Consider the following 21733-nt stretch of genomic DNA (forward strand, 5'->3'; position numbering starts at 1 on the left):
GTCCAGTCCAATATCCTTGAAATGTGGTTAACCAACTGCAAAGTAGAACCATCATCCACTCATCCACTGATACTAAACAGCTAACGTAAGAGTTGGAATATGCACATGTTCTTCGTGTTTCACTGTTGCAGTCATCACATTTGGGCTATCTGCCTGCAGGTAGCCCTAAGCTGGCCTGGATACCAGAGTCTTCAGATTTCTGCGTCGGATGCTGTCGCTTCTTCCATGACATCAGGTTGTCAGGGGTATAAAACCTGCACCCGATGCCATTACATCAGTCTTTCTTGCCGTGCGGTGCCCAAAGCAGAAGCAGTACACAAGTGCCGGTCGGCCGACTCCTGAAATTTTCATTTTCGAGTTTCAGACCTGAAGTCTTCAAAAAAGATAAGTACCCCATTGGGGGTCCTTTTTTCTTGTGCTAACCGATGTCAGAAAAAATTAACAATTGTCTTGCCTGTGGAAAGCAAATACCTCATAGAGATTTTTAGTCTTACTGCGTCACCTGTTTAGGCCCAGACCACGACATCCCTCACTGTTGGTTTTGTGCCTTGTTCAATGCCCAGACTATTCATTGTCGGGCTCTTTTTGTAGCTAAATACTTTTGTTCTCAATCTGTGTACTCCAAAATGGCTTCTTTAAGCTATGCGACTACCAATCTTCCAAAAAAATGTAAGGATAAAGACAGAGACAGACCGCATAGATCCAAAACTGCCGATGATGCTTCCGTTAAGCTAGTCACCAGTCTGCCGGTACTCAGTGAGGCGCTTTCACAGCCCCTGATACCCACTACTACAGATTCGCAGGCCTCTACTGAGACCCATTCAGAGTCCGGTATGCTGCAAGATGCTTCTTTGACTATGGAACCTGCAGATGTCTCTACCTTGGATGGGTCAGGAGCCACTGTGCAGGCACCGGCTTCTGAGGGTGTATTCAGGCCTACAGACTTTCATATTAAACCATCAGCATCATTTCCAACTAGAAGTACCGAATTCCTCAGGCCTAAAACTCGCACTACACCAAGAAAAACGACACCCAAACCACTTACTCAGGCCCATATGCCTCAAAAACAAATGCTTAGAATGGCTGAAGACCATATTACCTTAATTAGGGGAAGCCAGCCTTCCCCCTCTAAGAGACCTAGTACCGATTTTCTTTCTGATTCTTCTGATCAGGAATTTGATATCTCTGCTACTTCTGATTACCTGGATTTGCCCTTATCTACTTATGAGGATTTTGATGCAGAGGATTCCATTCCTTCTGCTTCCCCTCCAGAAGATTTTTATTTTGGTGAAACTTTGCATTCCATTAGGGAGCATTTCCGCTGGGAAAGCCAGGATTATTCTGAGTCCAAAAAGAGATTTAGGGAATTCTTACTCCTGCCTTAACACAGGGCTCTAGCTATCCCTCCTGTTCTGGCTATTGTAGATGATGTTTTCTTGGAATCTAGCCTTACCCCAGACACTTTACCTCCAGCTCCCAGAAAACCTGACAGGTACTACAGAGTACCTGACTCTCACAAGTTCCACTTCAAGAATCCTACTGTGGATCCAGAGACCATTTCCCAAGGACCAAAAGGCATTAAGGCTACTGCTGCCAAAAATCCTACCCCTTATGATAGAGATTCTAGAACCTTAGACAGATGGGGTAAGAAGGTATACACTTCTGCTACTTTGGCCATTAGGGCTTTAAATTGTCAATTTCATATGTTAAAGCATCAGCAACATATTATGGGATTATGTAAACAGAAAATGATGTTGATTCCTGACTGTGCTGAACACAAACAATTGCAAGATTTAATGCATTCTGCAGAACAAGTTGGCAAACATACTTTGCAATGTGGTTTTGATGCTTTAGAAGCATCTTACAGGGCTGCTGTTTCTGTGTCTGTACTTAGAAGGCATGCTTGGCTTAAGGAACAAAACTTGCCAGATCTTGTTAAAGCTAAATTACTGGATGCACCCTTAAACCAAGACCGTCTTTTTGGCAACAAAGCAGAGGAAGTCCTCAAAAGAATGGAGGAAAAAGCTAAATCTATGCAAACTGTTAAAGATTTTCTCCAAGTACAGTCTCCCAGATTCAATAGGCATTGGCCTTCAAAGAACTGGTCCTTTCCAGTCCATTCCAGGCCTTCTCAGTCCAAACTCAGGAACAGCAGACCACCAAGACTTCAGTCTCAGACTACACACAGATCTAAACAGTGGGGGGCTCCCACTTCTAAAGCTGGGAGTAGTAAGCCACCCCCTATGGAAAAATGGCACAATGACTTAACCTTAACCCTTCCAAGACCTGCTCAACTACCTGCTCCCTTAGGAGGAAAGCTCGCCCTGCATGCAAAAAACTGGGAACTCATTACCCAGGACAAATGGGTTTTGAACATAGTTTCCTGAGAATACAGATTCCACTTCCACACACTACCAACCCTAAATGGTTGGCCAGACCTCACTCCAAATCAATGGGTGGAGGCCCAACAGCAGGTTCTCTCTCTTCTCAGTATCAGGGCTATTCAACCTATCCCAGCAGAACTAAGGAGACAAGGTTTTTATTCAACACTTTTTCTGGCACCCAGAAAAGAAAACTCCTGGCATCCTATCATGGACCTCTCTATTCTCAACACCTTTCTGGTGGTTCCAAAATTCAAAATGCTAACACTTCAACAGCTTCTTCCCATGCTAGCCAAGGATGCCTGGCTGGCAACCATAGGAAGGAAGCTTACCTGCACATCCCAATAAGAGAGTCCTGCAGACAATACCTATGTTTCAGGTCAGGCTCCATGCACTTTCAGTTCTCTGCACTTCCCTTTGGCTTATCTACTGCACCCAGGGTGTTCACAAAGTGTCTAGCTCCAGCCATTGCATTTTTTCAGGCAGAGAAATATTCAAATTTACCCATACCTGGACAATTGTCTGATTCAGGCAGAAAACCAGGACTTGCTATTACAGCGTCCGGCATTTGTAAAGAAACTTCTAACCTCACTGGGGAACACCATCAATGAAAGAAAATCTCACCTAGTACCCTGCTAACAGATTGTATTCCTGGGAGCAAGCTTGAACACAACTTCTCAGATGGCATTCCTCACTCCGGAGAAACAAGTTTATTTGACAACCTACTTCAAACTATTGGTCACAAAAACCCAGCTATCTGCAAGGAAAATACTGCAAGCTCTGGGGTTCATGGCCTCTTGCATTATGCGAATTCCATATGCAAGACTGCATGTGAGTAAACTCCAATGGTATCTAAAAAGTCTATAGTGTCAAAATTCTATGGACCTGGGAACAATGATTCTTATTATTCCTGGTCTAAGGACAGAGTTCCTTTAGTGGGCAGAGGACTGCTACCACAACAAGGGACTCCCTTTCACTCTACTCCCTGCCACCCAAACCCTAACAACAGACACATCAGACTATGCATGGGGGGCTCACATGGCCAGACAGTGCATTCAGGGCAAATGGAACCCGAGACAGATGCACCTGCATATCAGTCAAAAAGAAATGTTAGCTGTACAGGATAATCTGACAGCCTTCAAATACCTTATTCTTCCAGGACAGCTATTGGTAAAGACAGACAACACCACAGTTATGTGGTACATAAACAAGCAGTGGGGCACCCACTCCTACCCTCTCTGCAGACTAGCCATGGCTCTGTGGAGCACAGCCTTGAGCTTCCAAGTGCACCTACAAGCGCAGTTCCTGCCAGGCAAACTAAATTTACTTGCAGATGACTTAAGCAGAAATCTCATGGATCCACACGAATGGAAACTAGAACCCAAAATATTCAACCTCTTGAGAAACAAATGGGTACCCCAGAGGTAGACCTGTTTGCCTCCCCCCAGAACTACCAACTGAACAAATTCTGCACCAGAACTCCACACAATCAAGCTTGGAAAGTGGATGCCTTGTCCTTTACCTGGGAAAGATTCTTGGTTTATGCCTTTTCCCCTCTGCCTCACCTCTCAAAGGTTCTACTAAAGATCAAACAGGACAAGCCAAGGACAATACTGATTGCACCAAACTGACCATGCCAGCACTGGTACTCCCTCTTGCGCAGTCTGACACTGCTACAACCATGGCACCTGCCTCAGACCCCTTCCCTGCTGTCTCAGCAGGTGGGCCAGATTCTGCATCCTTAGCTTCAAACCCTGAACCTTGCAGCCTGGCTAATTCCATGAGCTCTCCTCTAGAGTCCCTCAGTAAGCAGGTGCTGGATGTCATTCTGGAGGCAATGAGACCTAGTACCAGAAAATCATATGCTGAAAAGTAGAAAATATACTGTTCCTGGAGCCAGGCTCAGGGGATGGGCACAATGGTGCCCAGCTTACCTCATATTTTAGAGTACTTAACAGAAATGCTCCACAAGGGCCTATCCTTCTCATCAGTTAAGATTCATGCCTCTGCCATTTCAGCACATTATAATACTGATCCACCCCTCTTCTCTCACCCCTTGCTAAAACAATTCTTTAGAGGGGCCAATAATTTAAGATCCCCCAGGAGAGCTCCCACTACAGCCTGGGACCTTAACTTTGTATTGAAAAAGCTCACTCTTCCCCCCTTTGAGCCAGCTGCAACAGCAGAGTTGAAATTCCTTTCTTGGAAAACAGCCTTATTTCTAGCCATCACTTCAGCAAGAAGAGTGTCTGAATTACAGGCTCTCATGGCAGTGGAGCCCTTCATTATCTTCCATGTGGACAGGGTTTCCCTCAGGACTAATCCTTCCTTCATGCCCAAGGTGGTGTCTAGTGTGGCCCTAAACCAGTCCATTCATTTGCCTACTTTTTTCCCTAATCCACAAAACAAAGGGGAACGGATACTACACTCTCTGGACATGCACAGACAACTTAGATTCTATTTGGACAGGACAACGCCTCTCAGAAAATCTGACCAGCTGCTAGTTGGCTTTGCTGCATGGGCAGAGGGAAAGGCCATTTCAAAGCAAACCATTTCCAAATGGATTGCCCATTACATTAATTTCTGATACAAGCACCATGGAAAACCTACCCCACAGGGGATAAGATCACATTCCATCAGGGCTGCATCTACCTCTATGGCATTTCTCCGAGGAGTCCCTACCAGGGACATCCTGGAGGCTGCTACCTGGAGCTCTGTCCATACCTTCACCAAGCATTACCACATGCCTGTTTTTTTCTAAATCCAGAGCTGGTTTTGCCACTACAGTTTTGCAGGGCTTAACAGCTGGCCCTAATGCTCTCTAACTACCTCCTCCCTTCCTTAGCTTTGGGAATCAACTCAAATATGATGACTGCAACAATGAAACACGAAGAACATAGTACAGTTGTGTACACTTACCATAAATGTAGATGTTCGAGTGTATTCACTGTTGTAGTCCTGGTTACCCTCCTTCCAGCTCCCTGACTTCTCTTGCTCTACCTTTCCTTCTTGTTTGGTATATAAATATATATATATATATATATATATATATATTTTTTTTTTTTTCCATGTGTATTTGGTTTTTGATGGGGGTGTACCATATTATATAATTGCTTCCTATTGTGGGGACATTGACATCTGGGGCAAGAAAAACTGAAGTAATTGTGTCCGCTGCATGTTTTATACCCCTGACAACCTGACATCATGGAAGAAGCGACAGCATCTGATGCAGAAATCCGAAGACTCTGGTATTCAGGCCGGCTGAGGGCTACCTTCAGGCGGATAATCCAAATATGATGACTGCAACAGTGAATACACTTGAACATCTATATTTATGGTAAGTGTACACAACTGTACTTTACCTGGCATACTGAAAATGGCCCCAAGTTAAATTAAAAAAATGCAGATTAGGAAGGTCTAGCAAAAAATCCATTCCCACTTCATATGATGTAAATGGTATTCCTCTTCAGAAAGATGCAGTCATAAGAAATCTTGGTAAAAGTTTGGCAGTTGTCACAGATGGTTAAGGCTGTGATATGTAGTTCATGTGGTACAGGGTTTGATTCCCTTAGCTGTCTACTGTGTGATTTTGAGCATGTTACTTAACCAGACTTTGCTCCAAAGTGACCCCTGAAAAGGAACTGTGTGCCCAGTGGGGCTACCTGGTTAACAAGTGGGTATTAATAGCATTAATATTGTTATTGTTATTATTATTATTGTTGTTAATATTATTATTATTGTTACTCTTACTGTTGTTGTTAATATTATTGTTATTGTTACTATTATTATTATTATTATTAATGCTGTTGTTAATATTATTTTTATTGTTGTTACTCTTCCTATTGTTGTTAATATTATTATTATTGTTACTATTATTGTTATTATTATTATTGTTGTTAATATTATTATTGTTACTATTATTGTTATTATTATTATTAATATTATTATTATTGTTGTTACTCTTACTATTGTTGTTAATATTATTATTATTGTTACTATTATTGTTATTGTTGTTAATATTATTATTGTTGTTACTCTTACTATTGTTAATAATATTATTATTGTCACTATTATTGTTACTATTATTATTATTGTTGTTAATATTATTATTGTTGTTACTCTTACTGTTGTTGATATTATTATTATTATTGTTACTATTATTGCTATTATTATTATAGTTGTTGTTGTTAATATTATTATTATTGTTGTTGTTACTCTTACTATTGTTAATATTATTATTATTATTATTATTATTGTTATTGTTATTATTGTTGTTAATATTATTATTGTTGTTACTCTTACTATTGTTAATATTATTATTGTTACTATTATTGTTAATGTTATTATTGTTGTTAATATTATTATTGTTGTTACTATTGTTGTTAATATTATTATTATCGTTACTATTATTGTTATTATTATTATTTATTTTATTTATTTTTTTATTTTACATTTGTTGTTAATATTATTATTATTGCTGTTACTCTTACTATTGCTGTTAATATTATTATTATAGTTACTATTATTGTTATTATTTTTATTGTTGTTAATATTATTATTATTATTGTTCTTACTCTTACTATTGTTAATATTATTATTATTATTGTTACTATTATTGTTATTATTATTGTTGTTGTTAATATTATTATTATTGTTGTTACTCTTACTATTGTTGTTAATATTATTATTGTTACTATTATTATTATTGTTATTATTAGTATTATTGTTGTTAATATTATTATTATTGTTACTCTTACTATTGTTAATATTATTATTATTGTTACTATTATTGTTTTTGTCAATATTATTATTATTATTATTGTTACTCTTACTATTGCTGTTAATATTATTATTGTTACTATTATTGTTATTATTATTATTGTTGTTGTTAATATTATTATTGTTGTTACTCTTACTAAAAAGTCTTTTGGCTTTTCCCGGTTAGGTGTCGCCACAACGGAACTCCGGTCCGCTAATGATTGGCAGTAGATTTTTACGTACTGGCTTGCCAGGCCTAACGCACAACCTTCAATGAAGGAACGCCCATTCACGCATGTCGCCACACAGAAGATGCTCTAACTGAGAATCGAACGGGCAACATCTAACTGTGAGGCGACAACGCTACCGCAGCACCACCACTGCAGTTACATTGTTGTTACTCTTGCTATTGTTGTTAATATTATTATTATTATTGTTACTATTATTGTTATTGTTATTATTGTTGTTAATATTTTTATTATTGTTGTTACTCTTATTATTGTTAATATTATTATTATTGTTACTGTTATTGTTTTTCTGTTGTTAATATTATTACTGTTGTTAGTCTTACTATTATTGTTAATATTATTATTATTGTTACTATTATTATTATTATTGTTGTTACTCTTACAATTGTTATTATTATTATTGTTACTATTATTGTTATTGTTAGTATTATTATTATTACTTATTAGGGCATTGTTGCCTCACAGCAAGAGGTTCTCCCATTCGATTCTTGGCTGGAGCGCCTTCTGTGTGGAGTCTGCATGTCCTCCCCGCGGTCGAGTGGTGTTCAAAAGACATGCGTAGAATGGGTGTGCCTTCGTTGAAGGTTGGGTGTCAAGCTGGCACCTCGGCACTCATAAATAATTTACTGCCAATCATTAGTGGACCAGAGTTCCACTGTGGCAACCCCTAACTGGGAAAAGCCGAAAGAAGAACATTAGGACTTTGACAACCCACCACTGAACCAATAATCAAAAATCCTCAGTCCTCACCACTGGCACCAGTGGTGGATGCACACTGGGGGATGACAGGTACACAAACAGTATTTCCAGAAGTAGCTCTGTGCATCAAGTGCACGTTCCTTTAAGAGCACACAGAGATCATAGCCAGTCTTGGGCTGGTTTCTGCCTCTTTTTTCAGATTCCCAATAAGACTCCCCTCTGGCACAGCTACAGAGTTAAGATCCCAGCTGAGTGGCCAAGCCAAGACCTCCAGCACCCTCTCTGTCAAACCAGTGTTTCATGCCCATGCCCAAGTAGCTGATATACACACACTCTTTGAGGTTTGATTTACACACACACACACACACACACACACACACACACACACACACACACACACACACACACACCTGGGAAAGGCTGGCACAGGTTTACTAGTGATGCCCCTTTTTGCCCAGACTATAAGGTAGTTATCCTTGCCACCAGCCAACTCCTTGTCTGCTACTTTAAGGCCCTTAACAAAGCATGTCCAATCTTACTGTGTAATATTATTATTAATCCAAATGGTAGTTTGACCAAGAGCAAAGCCATTAAGAGTGGCCCACACAGTGTCACCAAGTAAAGACAAGTACTGTCAAAATCTAAATATCTCTAGACAGATCAGTCACAATGAAAGGTTTATATATGTTTAATAATAAATATTAAAAGAACAAGAAAATACTCAGTATATAATAACAGTGACAGAGTTCAAAATCACAGGAAATATTTAAATCAACACTGCAGGACAGTCTCAGATAAATAAAAAAAAATATCTAAACTAAGCTTTGCTATATTACTGACAATATCTAAGAGAATTATACTGTTCCCTAGAAACTTACTTCATCAGAGCATGGCAGATATTGTGGTGAATGGTTCTTGTCAGGTCCAAGACACAAAAAAGAATGCTCTGTCTCTCTAACATGCTTTTTAAATTAATATCTCAAATATTACTGCTTGGATGGCTTGTAGAATTACATCATTTCTTGTCATCTGACTGTGTCCCAAGTGAAACCCCCACTGCTGGAATCTGGCAGCATTTAGCATCTACCTTTGAAAATACATAGACCTCAGATCTTTGGCAGATGCTGGAAGTCATAAAACAATTGCATTCCTTCATACTTTCAGAGGTAGTAATTAGTTCACTCCGAAGACAATACAGAAATCTTTTCAGCACAGACATATGCCTCTGGTCTAGCCTATAAAGTAATTCAATTTTAGCTATTTTCTGTATTCCAGTTTCCATTGTTAAAATATATACATTTAAACATTTACAATAGTGCATGTATATTTCTGTTCTATTCCAGTAGACCTCACTGTGGTTATAGTTCAAACAGCACTTTGCAAAAACCTTTTCAACACACACTTCTGTACCAGCAGTTTGATATACACATGGCATACAGTTCTAATACAGTTGTAACACAAGCATCTTGTATAAATCATGTTGAAATTCTCAAATGACATATAATTATTTACAAAATTCCAGATAGCTGTGCTGGCTATCTCCCTTTGTCACAAGGATAATTGTCTCTCATTTGCTCATCATGTTTCCAACATAGTCAGGAAATCCTTCTATGTGGCCTAGTTACTTTCCAAGGGAATATTTTCAAGGTCCAGAGAAGTCATCCTACCACTGTACTCTTCCATTGTCAGGCATATCATTGAATATATAATAATAATGAACCCCACTTCCATGGAGCATTTTTTACCGCTTCCTATTCAAGAGAAGGGGTTCAACTCCACATGCTCTATAAGTCGAGGGAGACAGAAACGGTAGTTCTCGGGTGACATGTGAACAACAGAAGAACTCGGAGATGAAAACACTTGTGGTAAATCTCTCTGATTATAAATTGAATCCTGTAGAATTGAGCTTATTAAACAGAGGACTCTCATTCGTTCCAGCAGCAGCGGCCAAGTTAAGTGACATTTGTATGGACTTGAGAATGTCTGCTCGAAATTTGTCATGCAAACTGTTGCTTCAAGATATAGGAACACATGATAATGCTCCTAAACATAGTAAATCCAGTACTTTTGTGCTGCCTGTGCCTACACATGTAGAGTATTTTGTTAAAGTTTGTGAAGAAGAATTATGTCAAACCCTTGGGTCTTCAAATTCCAACCATGATTTTTATAATTTAACATCAGCTGAAATGGAAGCACTTGAAGGCTTGTGTCACAATGTTAATAATATTTGTATAAAGCCAGCTGACAAGGGATGGGGTGACTATTTTATTAAAAATGAAGGATTATGTAACAGCGATGAATGATCTTCTTAGTGATGCTAGTACATATTTACCGATTGATAGGCATGCTATTGAACCTATAAGTAGTAAAATACATGATTATCTGTATGATTTATTAGCAGGAAGATATATAACAGAAAGTTTATATGATTTTTTGAATGTTATTCATCCTGCCATAACTATAATTAAGGGCCTACCAAAAATACACAAATCCGTGAATCCACCACCCCTAAGACCTGTTGTCTCTGGGGGTGGATGGGTAACAGAGCCCCTTTCCGTTTATGTTGAGAACAAATTGAAGGAAGTTGTACCTAATATTGTTAACATATTGAGAGATACTATACATTTTTATGTGATTTAAAAGCATTTGTTCATGAAACTGATACTAAGAATTTTTTATTGGTGACTCTGGATGTTAAGAATTTGTTCACCTGTATACCCAATGAGTATGGTGTTGAAGCCATTAGGGAGGTTTTGCTTAATGTAGGCAAATGGGGTGCTTTGGACATAGATCTAATATGTACATTTTTAGATTTCATATTAAACAACAATGTAGTAATGTTTGAACAGCAAATGTATTTGCAAAAATGGGGTGTCACTATGGGTACCCTATGCGCAAATTCTTATACAAATTTAGTTATTCATTGTTGGGAATCTAAATATTTGTTTCAGTATCCTGATGGTCACAAGGTCAAACTATATCAACGTTTTGTCAATGATGTCTTTATGCTTTGGGTTGGACATGAAAATTCTTTAACCAGATTTATTGCTGTGATGGAATCTACTACTGAGTTTTTGAAACTTACCATCATTAGCTCACAACAATGTATTGATTTTTTGGATGTGAGCCTTCAAAGGGATGAAGAGGGTTTAATAACCATCACTTTATATAGGAAATCCTGTTGGCGTAATGGACTACTAAGTTATGATAGTATGCATCCTAGACATGTTTTTCCCTATATTGTAAAAAAGTCAGTTCTTAAGGGTTAAAAGAGTATGTGAAGGTAGTCATACACTTGTTACTGAGATGGAACGAATGGAACAACATTTTGTTGAGCGAGGGTATAAGAAACATGCAACACAGGGGCGCAATGTAACATTTCTGGCTTTGCTTTACCTAATGTTTTAAATGGTAATAATACTAACAGAAATGGTTGTCCTAATAGAATGTACCCACACTCCTTTGTAACTAGTTTTACTAGTAGTAACAAAGCTGTAAGGAATATTAATCAGAAGTATTGGTCTTTGTTAACTATGAACCATGGTACAGCCAAGATAGTGGGTGCAACCCCACATTTTGTGTATAAGAATAATATTAACTTAAAAAGACTTGAAACCAACTGTTGACAAGACACCAACGAAACCAAACCACAGATCAGCGGTATTGCAGCCAGAATATCAAAGCCAGGCAAATTCCAGGAAATAACTTGAACGCAAGTTTATTTTAAATGATAAAAAGCGTTTTTGCTGCTAGCAAACTACAGCCTGTAGTTTGCTAGCAGCAAAAACGCTTTTTATCATTTAAAATAAACTTGCGTTCAAGTTATTTCTTGGAATTTGCCTGGCTTTGATATTTTGGCTGCAACTTAAAAAGACTGTTACATCAGGATAATAAGAAATCTTGTCAAATCATTAAGAATCCAGGTACATATCCATGCAGGAAGTGTAGTTTTTGTCCTGTCATAAGTGTACAACATGAGTTTACATGCCCTAATACTCCCTTTGGGTTTCTGCCGAGGTTTCATGCAGACTGTAATAGCACTCGTTTGATTTACATGGCTACTTGTGCTTCCTGTTCTTGCTATTATGTGGGAAAAACTGCACAAAAACTAAAAGAACGGATTAGTAAGCACCTATATGAGATACGTAAACAGAGTGAAAGTGCTTTATCAAAACCCATAATGGTGCGTCCAGGCCATAATTTTAATTTTTATTAATTATTAATTTAAATTTGAAAGTATTACAATTGGTACATGTTAACAGTAGAGGGGGTGATATGAACAATAATTTAGAGCAAATAGAATTCCAATGGATTCTATGATTGCAGGCACACAGGCTACCAGGAATTAAATGTACTGTCAGTTTAAAACCTGCTCTAAATGCACTCAGGTTAAAGTGAAAATATTTGTATACACCTCTTTAAGAGGCTAATTATACTTAATTGCTTTGGTGTTGAATTGATTTATGTATTTAAGTATGAGCCTTTTACTGTGGTTTGTATTAAGACCTGAGGGAAGCACTAGCAAAAGCGCTTATCTTTTATCTTTTTTATGGTATATTTTATTAAAATTGTGTCAACAGTCGCGGTTATCCAGCTGTTTTTTCTTTGTATAGTGTCCCCTTGGTATGTATAAACCAAAACATATTGCTGAACTAGAAAGGCCCCAAAGTTACCTTACCAACAACCCTTCCTACACTCAGTGTCCTACTGGCTGCTCCAAGGTGACCTGTGCCGCACTTTTCAGACAATGAAAGACCAAGTCCTATTTGACCTGTTTCTTTGCAAAACCAGCATCTCTACAAACACCCACACTAAAAACTTAATTCTAAACCAACAAATAAAACTCACTGGAGAGATAAGGACATAATTTAATGCATTCTCAGCCTATGGAATAAGTTGCTATTACATGCTCTTTCGAAGTTAGCCTTGGATGATTTTATGAGGGACCTTAGTTTCTTACTGATACTGATCAGGGATGTCTTTCCTTCTTGGGATTTGCTTTTTTTTTCTGAACTAGTTTCCTCCTTCTATTGTATAGCCTGTTTATGGCAGTGGTCCACCATAATGGTTTCCTTCTCTTAGAGGAGTGATTCTTGGTTTTGCTAGGGATGGCATGATCTAAGCATCTTTGTAGGTACTCATAGAGTGCATTTGTAAAGGTTTCTGCATCTTGGGCAGTGTTATCCTTTAGCGTGGGGGCTGTGAAACTTACCGTCTCTGTCTTAAGTAAGGTGAAGTTTGTTTTAGAAAAGTTTTTACTGTGGTTTCCTTAGTTGGGGGTGGTGGTGGTGGGGTGTGGACATCCAGAGTGATTAGTTTATGGTCTGATCTAACCAGTGACTGGTTGACTTCCTGTGTGAAACACCTGTCACCCATGTTTGTGATGACAAAGTCCAGTATGTTTTCACCTCTGGTAGGGGAGTTTACCAGCTGATCCAGCGCTGGGCCTGGGAGTTTGTACTCAAGAGTAGTTTTCCCAATGAATGGTAGGGCAATTGAAATCACCCAATATCAGGGTATTCGGTAGGACCTTCATGTTTTCCACTGTCTCCAGAAAGGTGGAGTGGTGGTCCTGGGTCATGGAGGTGATCTGTAGCAGGTCACAATTTGCATTGCAGATTTGCCTGATGTTAGTTACACATGGATGATCTCAGAGGTATCATGCTATGCTACTAACCAGGAGGTGTAGGTATCCTTGATGAATATGGATACACCCCCTCCTTTTGGGTTTCGGTCCATGTTCTGTGGCCAAAACTTGTGGTATGAGTTCTAGCCCGGTAGTGCTGGGGTGATCTCTGGTGCCTTGAACCAGGTTTCTGTTACTGCACAGATGTCGACTTTCTCCATACTGAGGAGTGCTTCGAGCGCATGCATTTTGAGATTTAAACTTCTGGCATTGAGTAGCATAACCCTCAGTTTTTTGTTAATTGTGCTGTTTATGGAGGTGGGTTTGACTTTAGAGCCTTGCCTAAAAAAGGCACTATGGGGGCAGCAAGAGCCTTGGCCACTATTCAAAAGCCTAGGGGTGACAGGTGCAAGCCATCTCTTGCGAAGCAATGCGGCTTGTCGAGCATGTCGTCCCAGGCTGGATCCCCTTTGAATGACACCAAAAGCTTAGCCAGTTGTTGAAATTGGTCATTTTTTCTTTATACTGAGGTATCATTCTTGGTGAGGGCAGGATTCTACTCACGGTTAGGGTCATACCAGCCTGGGCTACATGATCATAGAGCTCTTCCATGCCTCTTTTCATGTAGTCCAGGGAGGTATGTCTCAGGTCATTCACACCAAAATGAACAATGACAGAGTCATATTTGTACTTGTTCTGGAGTGACCTGAGTGCTTATGTTATGTAGCGGATTCTGGCTCCTGACAGGCAGCTAACAGTAACCTTCTGCTTGTCCAGCCTAGTGAGTGGGACGTCAGTGTGCCTGACTATAGAGTCACCTATTACTAGTGTGTTAGGTATGTTATTTTGCCTTAAGGGCTGTGATTGTGCAGCACACTGTATAGCCCTGCTCGATTTTGGAGTCGAACACTATTAAGTGTTTGAAAAGGGAGGCACAGACTTTGAAGTGTACAACTAGGGATTTTATGGTCCTTGTGATCACTTGCCTAATATAGTTCCTGTGTTGCTATAAACTACATTATAAACAGCCATTAGTCACCCGAAGATATGAACATCTATCTCTCCACATTGTTTTATAAGATATGCATCCCTCATGCACTTGGGCAGCTTCTTTAAGGAGGCCCAAGAAGGTCTATAAATATATAGTTCATTTTTTTCGTTACAGTTTCATCAGGTTAAATGAAGAAGCATGTAGTTAGGAGATTTATACAGTGGATTGCAGATCACTATTTGGCATTTCTTGGGTATGCAAAGTATTGAGGTTTATATCTTTATATTGACAAAATTAGCATTATTAAGTTGTACAAAATGCTACTAATACTTCACTTTTGATGGATAGTAAAAGTCATAAACAAAGAAAAAAATCCCCAAAGAATGAACTGTTCCTGCAAGCCAACAACAAATGCAAGTGAAGAAAACAAGGCACAGAAACATGACTGGAAGCATAAAATGTTAAAAGTTTAATGAGGTAAGCACTTTCACACCAAATACTAGTGCTTCTTCAAACCATATGATAATTGTTGTGACTATTGGAGACAGTCTTCAAGGACACACACACACACACACACACACACACCATATATACATACATACATATATATATATATATGTATATATATATATATATATATATATATACATATATATATATATATATATATACATATACATATAAACAAGCAAAACTGTACTGCTTTGATATGGTAATAGGACAGCTGCTGCAATCCACTATAGTTGAAAATGATTTATTTTATTACAGCTGCTCAAATCTGCCCTTTGAGAATTACAATTTCTTAAACTGGGATTCTACAGTTTTGTGTCATGGCCTGTTTCACTACCACATCCTGTACAGCATTGCTGCAGCTTTCTTGGAATTGTAGTGGCATTTAAGATGGTTATTTTAAGTGGTGTGGATGTGTGTGGAAAGGGTTGCAGGGATTTTCTGCTTTTATAAAGTAGTCTTCAATGTATCTTATTGCTTTTTTTCATTTGGTGCAAGACTTCCTTAATACAATTTCTGCTAAAAGCAGCCTGCTACATGGCATAGAAAGAGAGCCCTGACTGCGACCCAGGTGACTGAGATTTGGTTACCAGTCATGGCACTGAATCCGTCTGCAGACAAAACATTTTTTCCTCCATTTCTGATACTGTGGTATGCTATATCTATAAAAAAATGTCTTTATGTTTTTTTTTTTTTTTTTGCAGTTTTGCATTAAAGGAAGTGAAGAGGAAGTGATCCTTGGTTTTCCATTGGATAGTGTCCAGATGGAAACTGAGCAAACTGTTGAAATGGGGATACCTACAGACAACATTCAGTTCACTGCAGATGAAGGAATATCAGGAATGAATACCTCCTCTTCCTCAAGGTAAATGAGCAACTCAGACAAAGATAAATGGACTTCAAAGAAGAGAGCTGTTTTTTTAGATTTCTCCAATGTGTGTCATTGTATTTTCAGGTTAATGCATACTTAATGCCCTCAAGCTCTGTCTGTTCAACACAAGAAGAGAAGAATGTAGTACTTTTATAGGCTTATCCATGTGTTTTTGTAACAAAAGATTTATACCAAACCAGTCAGTAACAAAAGGTTTTAGCATGGCCTGTAATACTAATGCAGTTGCACATCAGTCCCATAAAGACAGACAGCATCAGTAAAATATAGCTGGGCATAATTGCATATAGTCATTCATTTACTTTTGGTGGCCAGGTTAGTCCCACTAGGAATATGGAGTATTTTTTGACAGAAGTAAGGTGTCATTTATACTGATTAAGGGTAATTTGCCCCATCTAACACAAACTCACATAGCTGAGACCGTGGCTTTAATGATAATAGCATCTCATGAGTACTGTTGTCCCCTTGTATTACACCACAGGACTAGTACTGGAACATAAATTCAGTAACCGTCTGTGGGGCTAGAAACCACAGCCTCTACGTCTTCCTAGCAGTCTGGGTCAATATGCTAACTGTGAGACCAGTAACAGTAACAAAGTGGAAAACAGTCTATACAGATGCAGATATATACAGAGAAACCACATGTGGGTACACACTTAACACACATGGGCACGCACGCACACGCACACACACACTCACACATACACACACACACACACACACACACACACACACACACACACACACACACACACACACACATACACACAGAAACTTGCTAGATAAACAGGATTTGCAATAGCATGCTATTTTGAAGGCTATAACATCTGAAACTTAAATTTCTGTCATTGTTATATAAAGACTGCAATCCTCATTGATTTATCAGAAAAGCCACAAACTTTATGAGGCAAAAACTAAAATATGAGGTAAAAAAATCAGAGATATTTTGTGATCAGAGATAACTACGAGCATCTAGATCCCTCCACATATGTATACATATATAAATGCACACACAGACACTCTTAAGTAGATCCCTCCACATATGGATACATACATAAATGCACACACAGGCACTTTTCAGTAAAAGTAATTACCTTCCCATGTAGATCCCCCCACATATGTAAATATAAATAAATGCACACAAAGACACCTTTAAGTAAAAGTAAGTACCTTCCCATGTAGATCACTACACATATGTATACATACATAAATGCACACACAGACACTCTTAAGTAAAAGTAATTACCTTCTCATGTAGATCCCTCCACATATGTATACATACATAAATGCACACACAGACACTCTTAAGTAAAAGTAATTACCTTCCCATGTAGATCCCTCCACATATGTATGCATACATAAATGCACACACAGACACTCTTAAGTAAAAGTAATTACCTTCCCATGTAGATCCCTCCACATATGTATGCATACATAAATGCACACCCAGACACTCTTAAGTAAAAGTAATTACCTTACCATGTAGATCCCTCCACATATGTATAAACACATAAATGCGCACACAGACACTCTTAAGTAAAAGTAATTACCTTCCCATGTAGATCCCTCCACATATGTATACATACATAAATGCTCACACAGACACTCTTAAATAAAAGTAATTACCTTCCCATGTAGATCCCTCCACATATATATACATACATAAATGCACACACAGACACTCTTAAGTAAAAGTAATTACCTTTCCATGTAGATCCCTCCACATATGTATACATACATAAATGCACACACAGATACCCTTAAGTAAAAGTAATTACCTTCCCATGGAGATCACCACACATATGTATACATACATAAATGCACACACAGACACTCTTAAGTAAAAGTAATTACCTTCTCATGTAGATCCCTCCACATATGTATACATACATAAATGCACACACACTCTTAAGTAAAAGTAATTACCTTCCCATGTAGATCCCTCCACATATGTATGCATACATAAATGCACACACAGACACTCTTAAGTAGATCCCTACACATATGTATACATACATAAATGCACACACAGACACTCTTAAGTAAAAGTAATTACCTTCCCATGTAGATCCCTCCACATATGTATGCATACATAAATGCACACCCAGACACTCTTAAGTAAAAGTAATTACCTTACCATGTAGATCCCTCCACATATGTATAAATACATAAATGTGCACACAGACACTCTTAAGTAAAAGTAATTACCTTCCCATGTAGATCCCTCCACATATGTATACATGCATAAATGCGCACACAGACACTCTTAAGTAAAAGTAATTACCTTCCCATGTAGATCCCTCCACATATGTATACATACATAAATGCTCACACAGACACTCTTAAGTAAAAGTAATTACCTTCCCATGTAGATCCCTCCACATATATATACATACATAAATGCACACACAGACATTCTTAAGTAAAAGTAATTACCTTCCCATGTAGATCCCTCCACATATGTATACATACATAAATGCACACACAGATACCCTTAAGTAAAAGTAATTACCTTCCCATGTAGATCCCTCCACATATGTACACATACATAAATGCACACATAGATACCCTTAAGTAAAAATAATTACCTTCCCATGTAGATCCCTCCACATACGTATACATACATAAATGCACACACAGACACTCTTAAGTAAAAGTAATTACCTTCCCATGTAGATCCCTCCACATATGTATACATGCATAAATGCGCACACAGACACTCTTAAGTAAAAGTAATTACCTTCCCATGTAGATCCCTCCACATATGTATGCATACATAAATGCTCACACAGAGACTCTTAAGTAAAAGTAATTACCTTCCCATGTAGATCCCTCCACATATATATACATACATAAATGCACACACAGACACTCTTAAGTAAAAGTAATTACCTTCCCCTGTAGATCCCTCCACATATGTATACATACATAAATGCACACACAGATACCTTTAAGTAAAAGTAATTACCTTCCCATGTAGATCACTACACATATGTATACATACATAAATGCACACACAGACACTCTTAAGTAAAAGTAATTACCTTCTTATGTAGATCCCTCCACATATGTATACATACATAAATGCACACACAGACACTCTTAAGTAAAAGTATTTACCTTCCCATGTAGATCCCTCCACATATGTATGCATACATAAATGCACACACAGACACTCTTAAGTAGATCCCTACACATATGTATACATACATAAATGCACACACAGACACTCTTAAGTAAAAGTAATTACCTTCCCATGTAGATCCCTCCACATATGTATACATACATAAATGCACACATAGATACCCTTAAGTAAAAATAATTACCTTGCCATGTAGATCCCTCCACATACGAATACATACATAAATGCACACACAGACACCCTTAAGTAAAAGTAATTACCTTCCCATGTAGATCCCTCCACATATGTATACATACATAACTGCACACACAGACACCCTTAAGTAAAAGTAATTACCTTCCCATGTAGATCCCTCCACATATGTATACATACATAAATGCACACACAGACACCCTTAAGTAAAAGTAACTACCTTCCCAGGTATATCCCTCCACATATGTATACATACATAAATGCACACACAGACACTCTTAAGTGAAAGTAATTACCTTCCCATGTATATCCCTCCACATATGTATACATACATAAAAGCTCATACAGACACTCTTAAGTAAAAGTAATTACCTTCCCATCTAGATCCCTCCACATATGTATACATACATAAATGCACACACAGACACTCTTAAGTAAAAGTAATCACCTTCCCATGTAGATCCCTCCACATATGTATACATACATAAATGCACACACAGACACTCTTAAGTAAAAGTAATTACCTTCCCATGTAGATCCCTACACATATGTATACATACATAAATGCACACACAGATACCCTTAAGTAAAAGTAATTACTTTCCCATGTAGATCCCTCCACATATGTATACATACATACATGCACACACAGACACTCTTAAGTAAAAGTAATCACCTTCCCATGTAGATCCCTCCACATATGTATACATACATAAATGCACACACAGATACCCTTAAGTAAAAGTAATTACCTTCCTATCTAGATCCCTCCACATATGTATACATACATAAATGCACATACAGACACTCCTCAGTAAAAGTAATTACCTTCCCATGTAGATCCCTCCACATATGTATACATACATAAATGCACACACAGATACCCTTAAGTAAAAGTAATTACCTTCCTATCTAGATCCCTCCACATATGTACACATACATAAATGCGCACACAGACACTCCTCAGTAAAGGTAATTACCTTCCCATGTAGATCCCTCCACATATGTATACATACATAAATGCACACACAGACACTCTTAAGTAGATCCCTACACATATGTATACATACATAAATGCACACACAGACACTCTTAAGTAAAAGTAATTACCTTCCCATGTAGATCCCTCCACATATGTATACATACATAAATGCACACACAGACACTCTTAATTAAAAGTAATTATCTTCCTATCTAGATCCCTCCACACATGTATACATACAAAAATGCACACTGGCACTCTTAAGTTTATTTATTTATTTATTTTATTTTACGTTTGTTGACCGGGATAGTCTGACTGGAAGTATGTCCATTTTTAGCAGAGGCCTGGGGAGAAAAGCTCCAGATAACACAGATGGAACATAACAGATATGAGTCAAACATATTTGCAAAGCCCTCTAGTAGGTACTCACAATATACACATTGTGTAATAGTATACAAAAACAACAGGTTGCAGGAACCTATTATGAGCAAGAGATATGCACAATATTAATTTAAATAAGGCATTAAATAAGTAGTGATTAATCAGGGTTAGTACAGGCACACAGCCAGTACTCTTTAAAATACTGTTTGATGCCTTTTTTGAAGACACTTAAAGAAGGTTCGAGGGTAAGGTTAGATGGATGTGAATTCCAAGATTCCAAGATGGCCACCGAGCACTGAGCACACGCTTTCTGCAGCTCCTGCAACAGCTATTTTCATCCGCTTATTATAATCCGCATGTGGCATTTAATTTTACAAAAAGTGATAAATATTGAATGGCAGGCATACAAGAAAAAAATAAATCAGCAACATTTTTGGAATTTTTTCAACATTTTACCTGACTTAGTTTGTGCTTATCTCTTCAGTGACTGACTAGTGGATGCAGCCGCATGTTGGCAGGCCTCTCTTCCTGAATTGAGAGGGTAAAAGGAAAGGAGACCAAGTCATATTGTACTGATTTTATGCTAAATATTAAAAGAGATTCAGCCGAAGATGACTTCTCAGCAAGATTCTATGGAAACTCTGACATCTAAGAGAAAACTATCCTCTATAGGTAGCCCAGAGAAGGATGCAATATCTAAGAGACAGAAAACCATTAAAACACAGGAATATAATAAAGGAGCCTCCAAAACCAAAGGGGAACCTGCATTTACAGCGGATGACATTAAATCAGCCTTGCAACCACTCCAGGATGGGATACAAAGCTTCTCAGACAAGCTTGACTCTTTTGGCTCTAATCTGGATCAAATAATTACAAGGCTTAACCTCACTGAAACTAAAACTGAAGAAAATGCGAAGAAAATACAGGATCTACA

At 38.1% G+C, this 21733-nt stretch overlaps 1 protein-coding gene across 1 annotated transcript in view; it reads left to right on the forward strand.

Moving 5' to 3' along the window:
* The window catches only part of SLC4A3 (solute carrier family 4 member 3), a 2820719-nt gene that overhangs the window by 1306829 nt on the left and 1492157 nt on the right, over positions 1-21733 (forward strand). Inside the window, exon 7 of the mRNA XM_044074803.1 lies at positions 15918-16078. Coding sequence (XP_043930738.1) covers positions 15918-16078 — 161 coding nt within the window. The remainder of the gene's footprint in view (positions 1-15917; positions 16079-21733) is intronic.

The sequence above is a fragment of the Protopterus annectens genome, chromosome 6.part0 (assembly GCF_019279795.1).
Source record: "Protopterus annectens isolate FY-2018-M chromosome 6.part0, PAN1.0, whole genome shotgun sequence".
In the NCBI taxonomy this organism is placed as follows: domain Eukaryota; kingdom Metazoa; phylum Chordata; order Ceratodontiformes; family Protopteridae; genus Protopterus; species Protopterus annectens.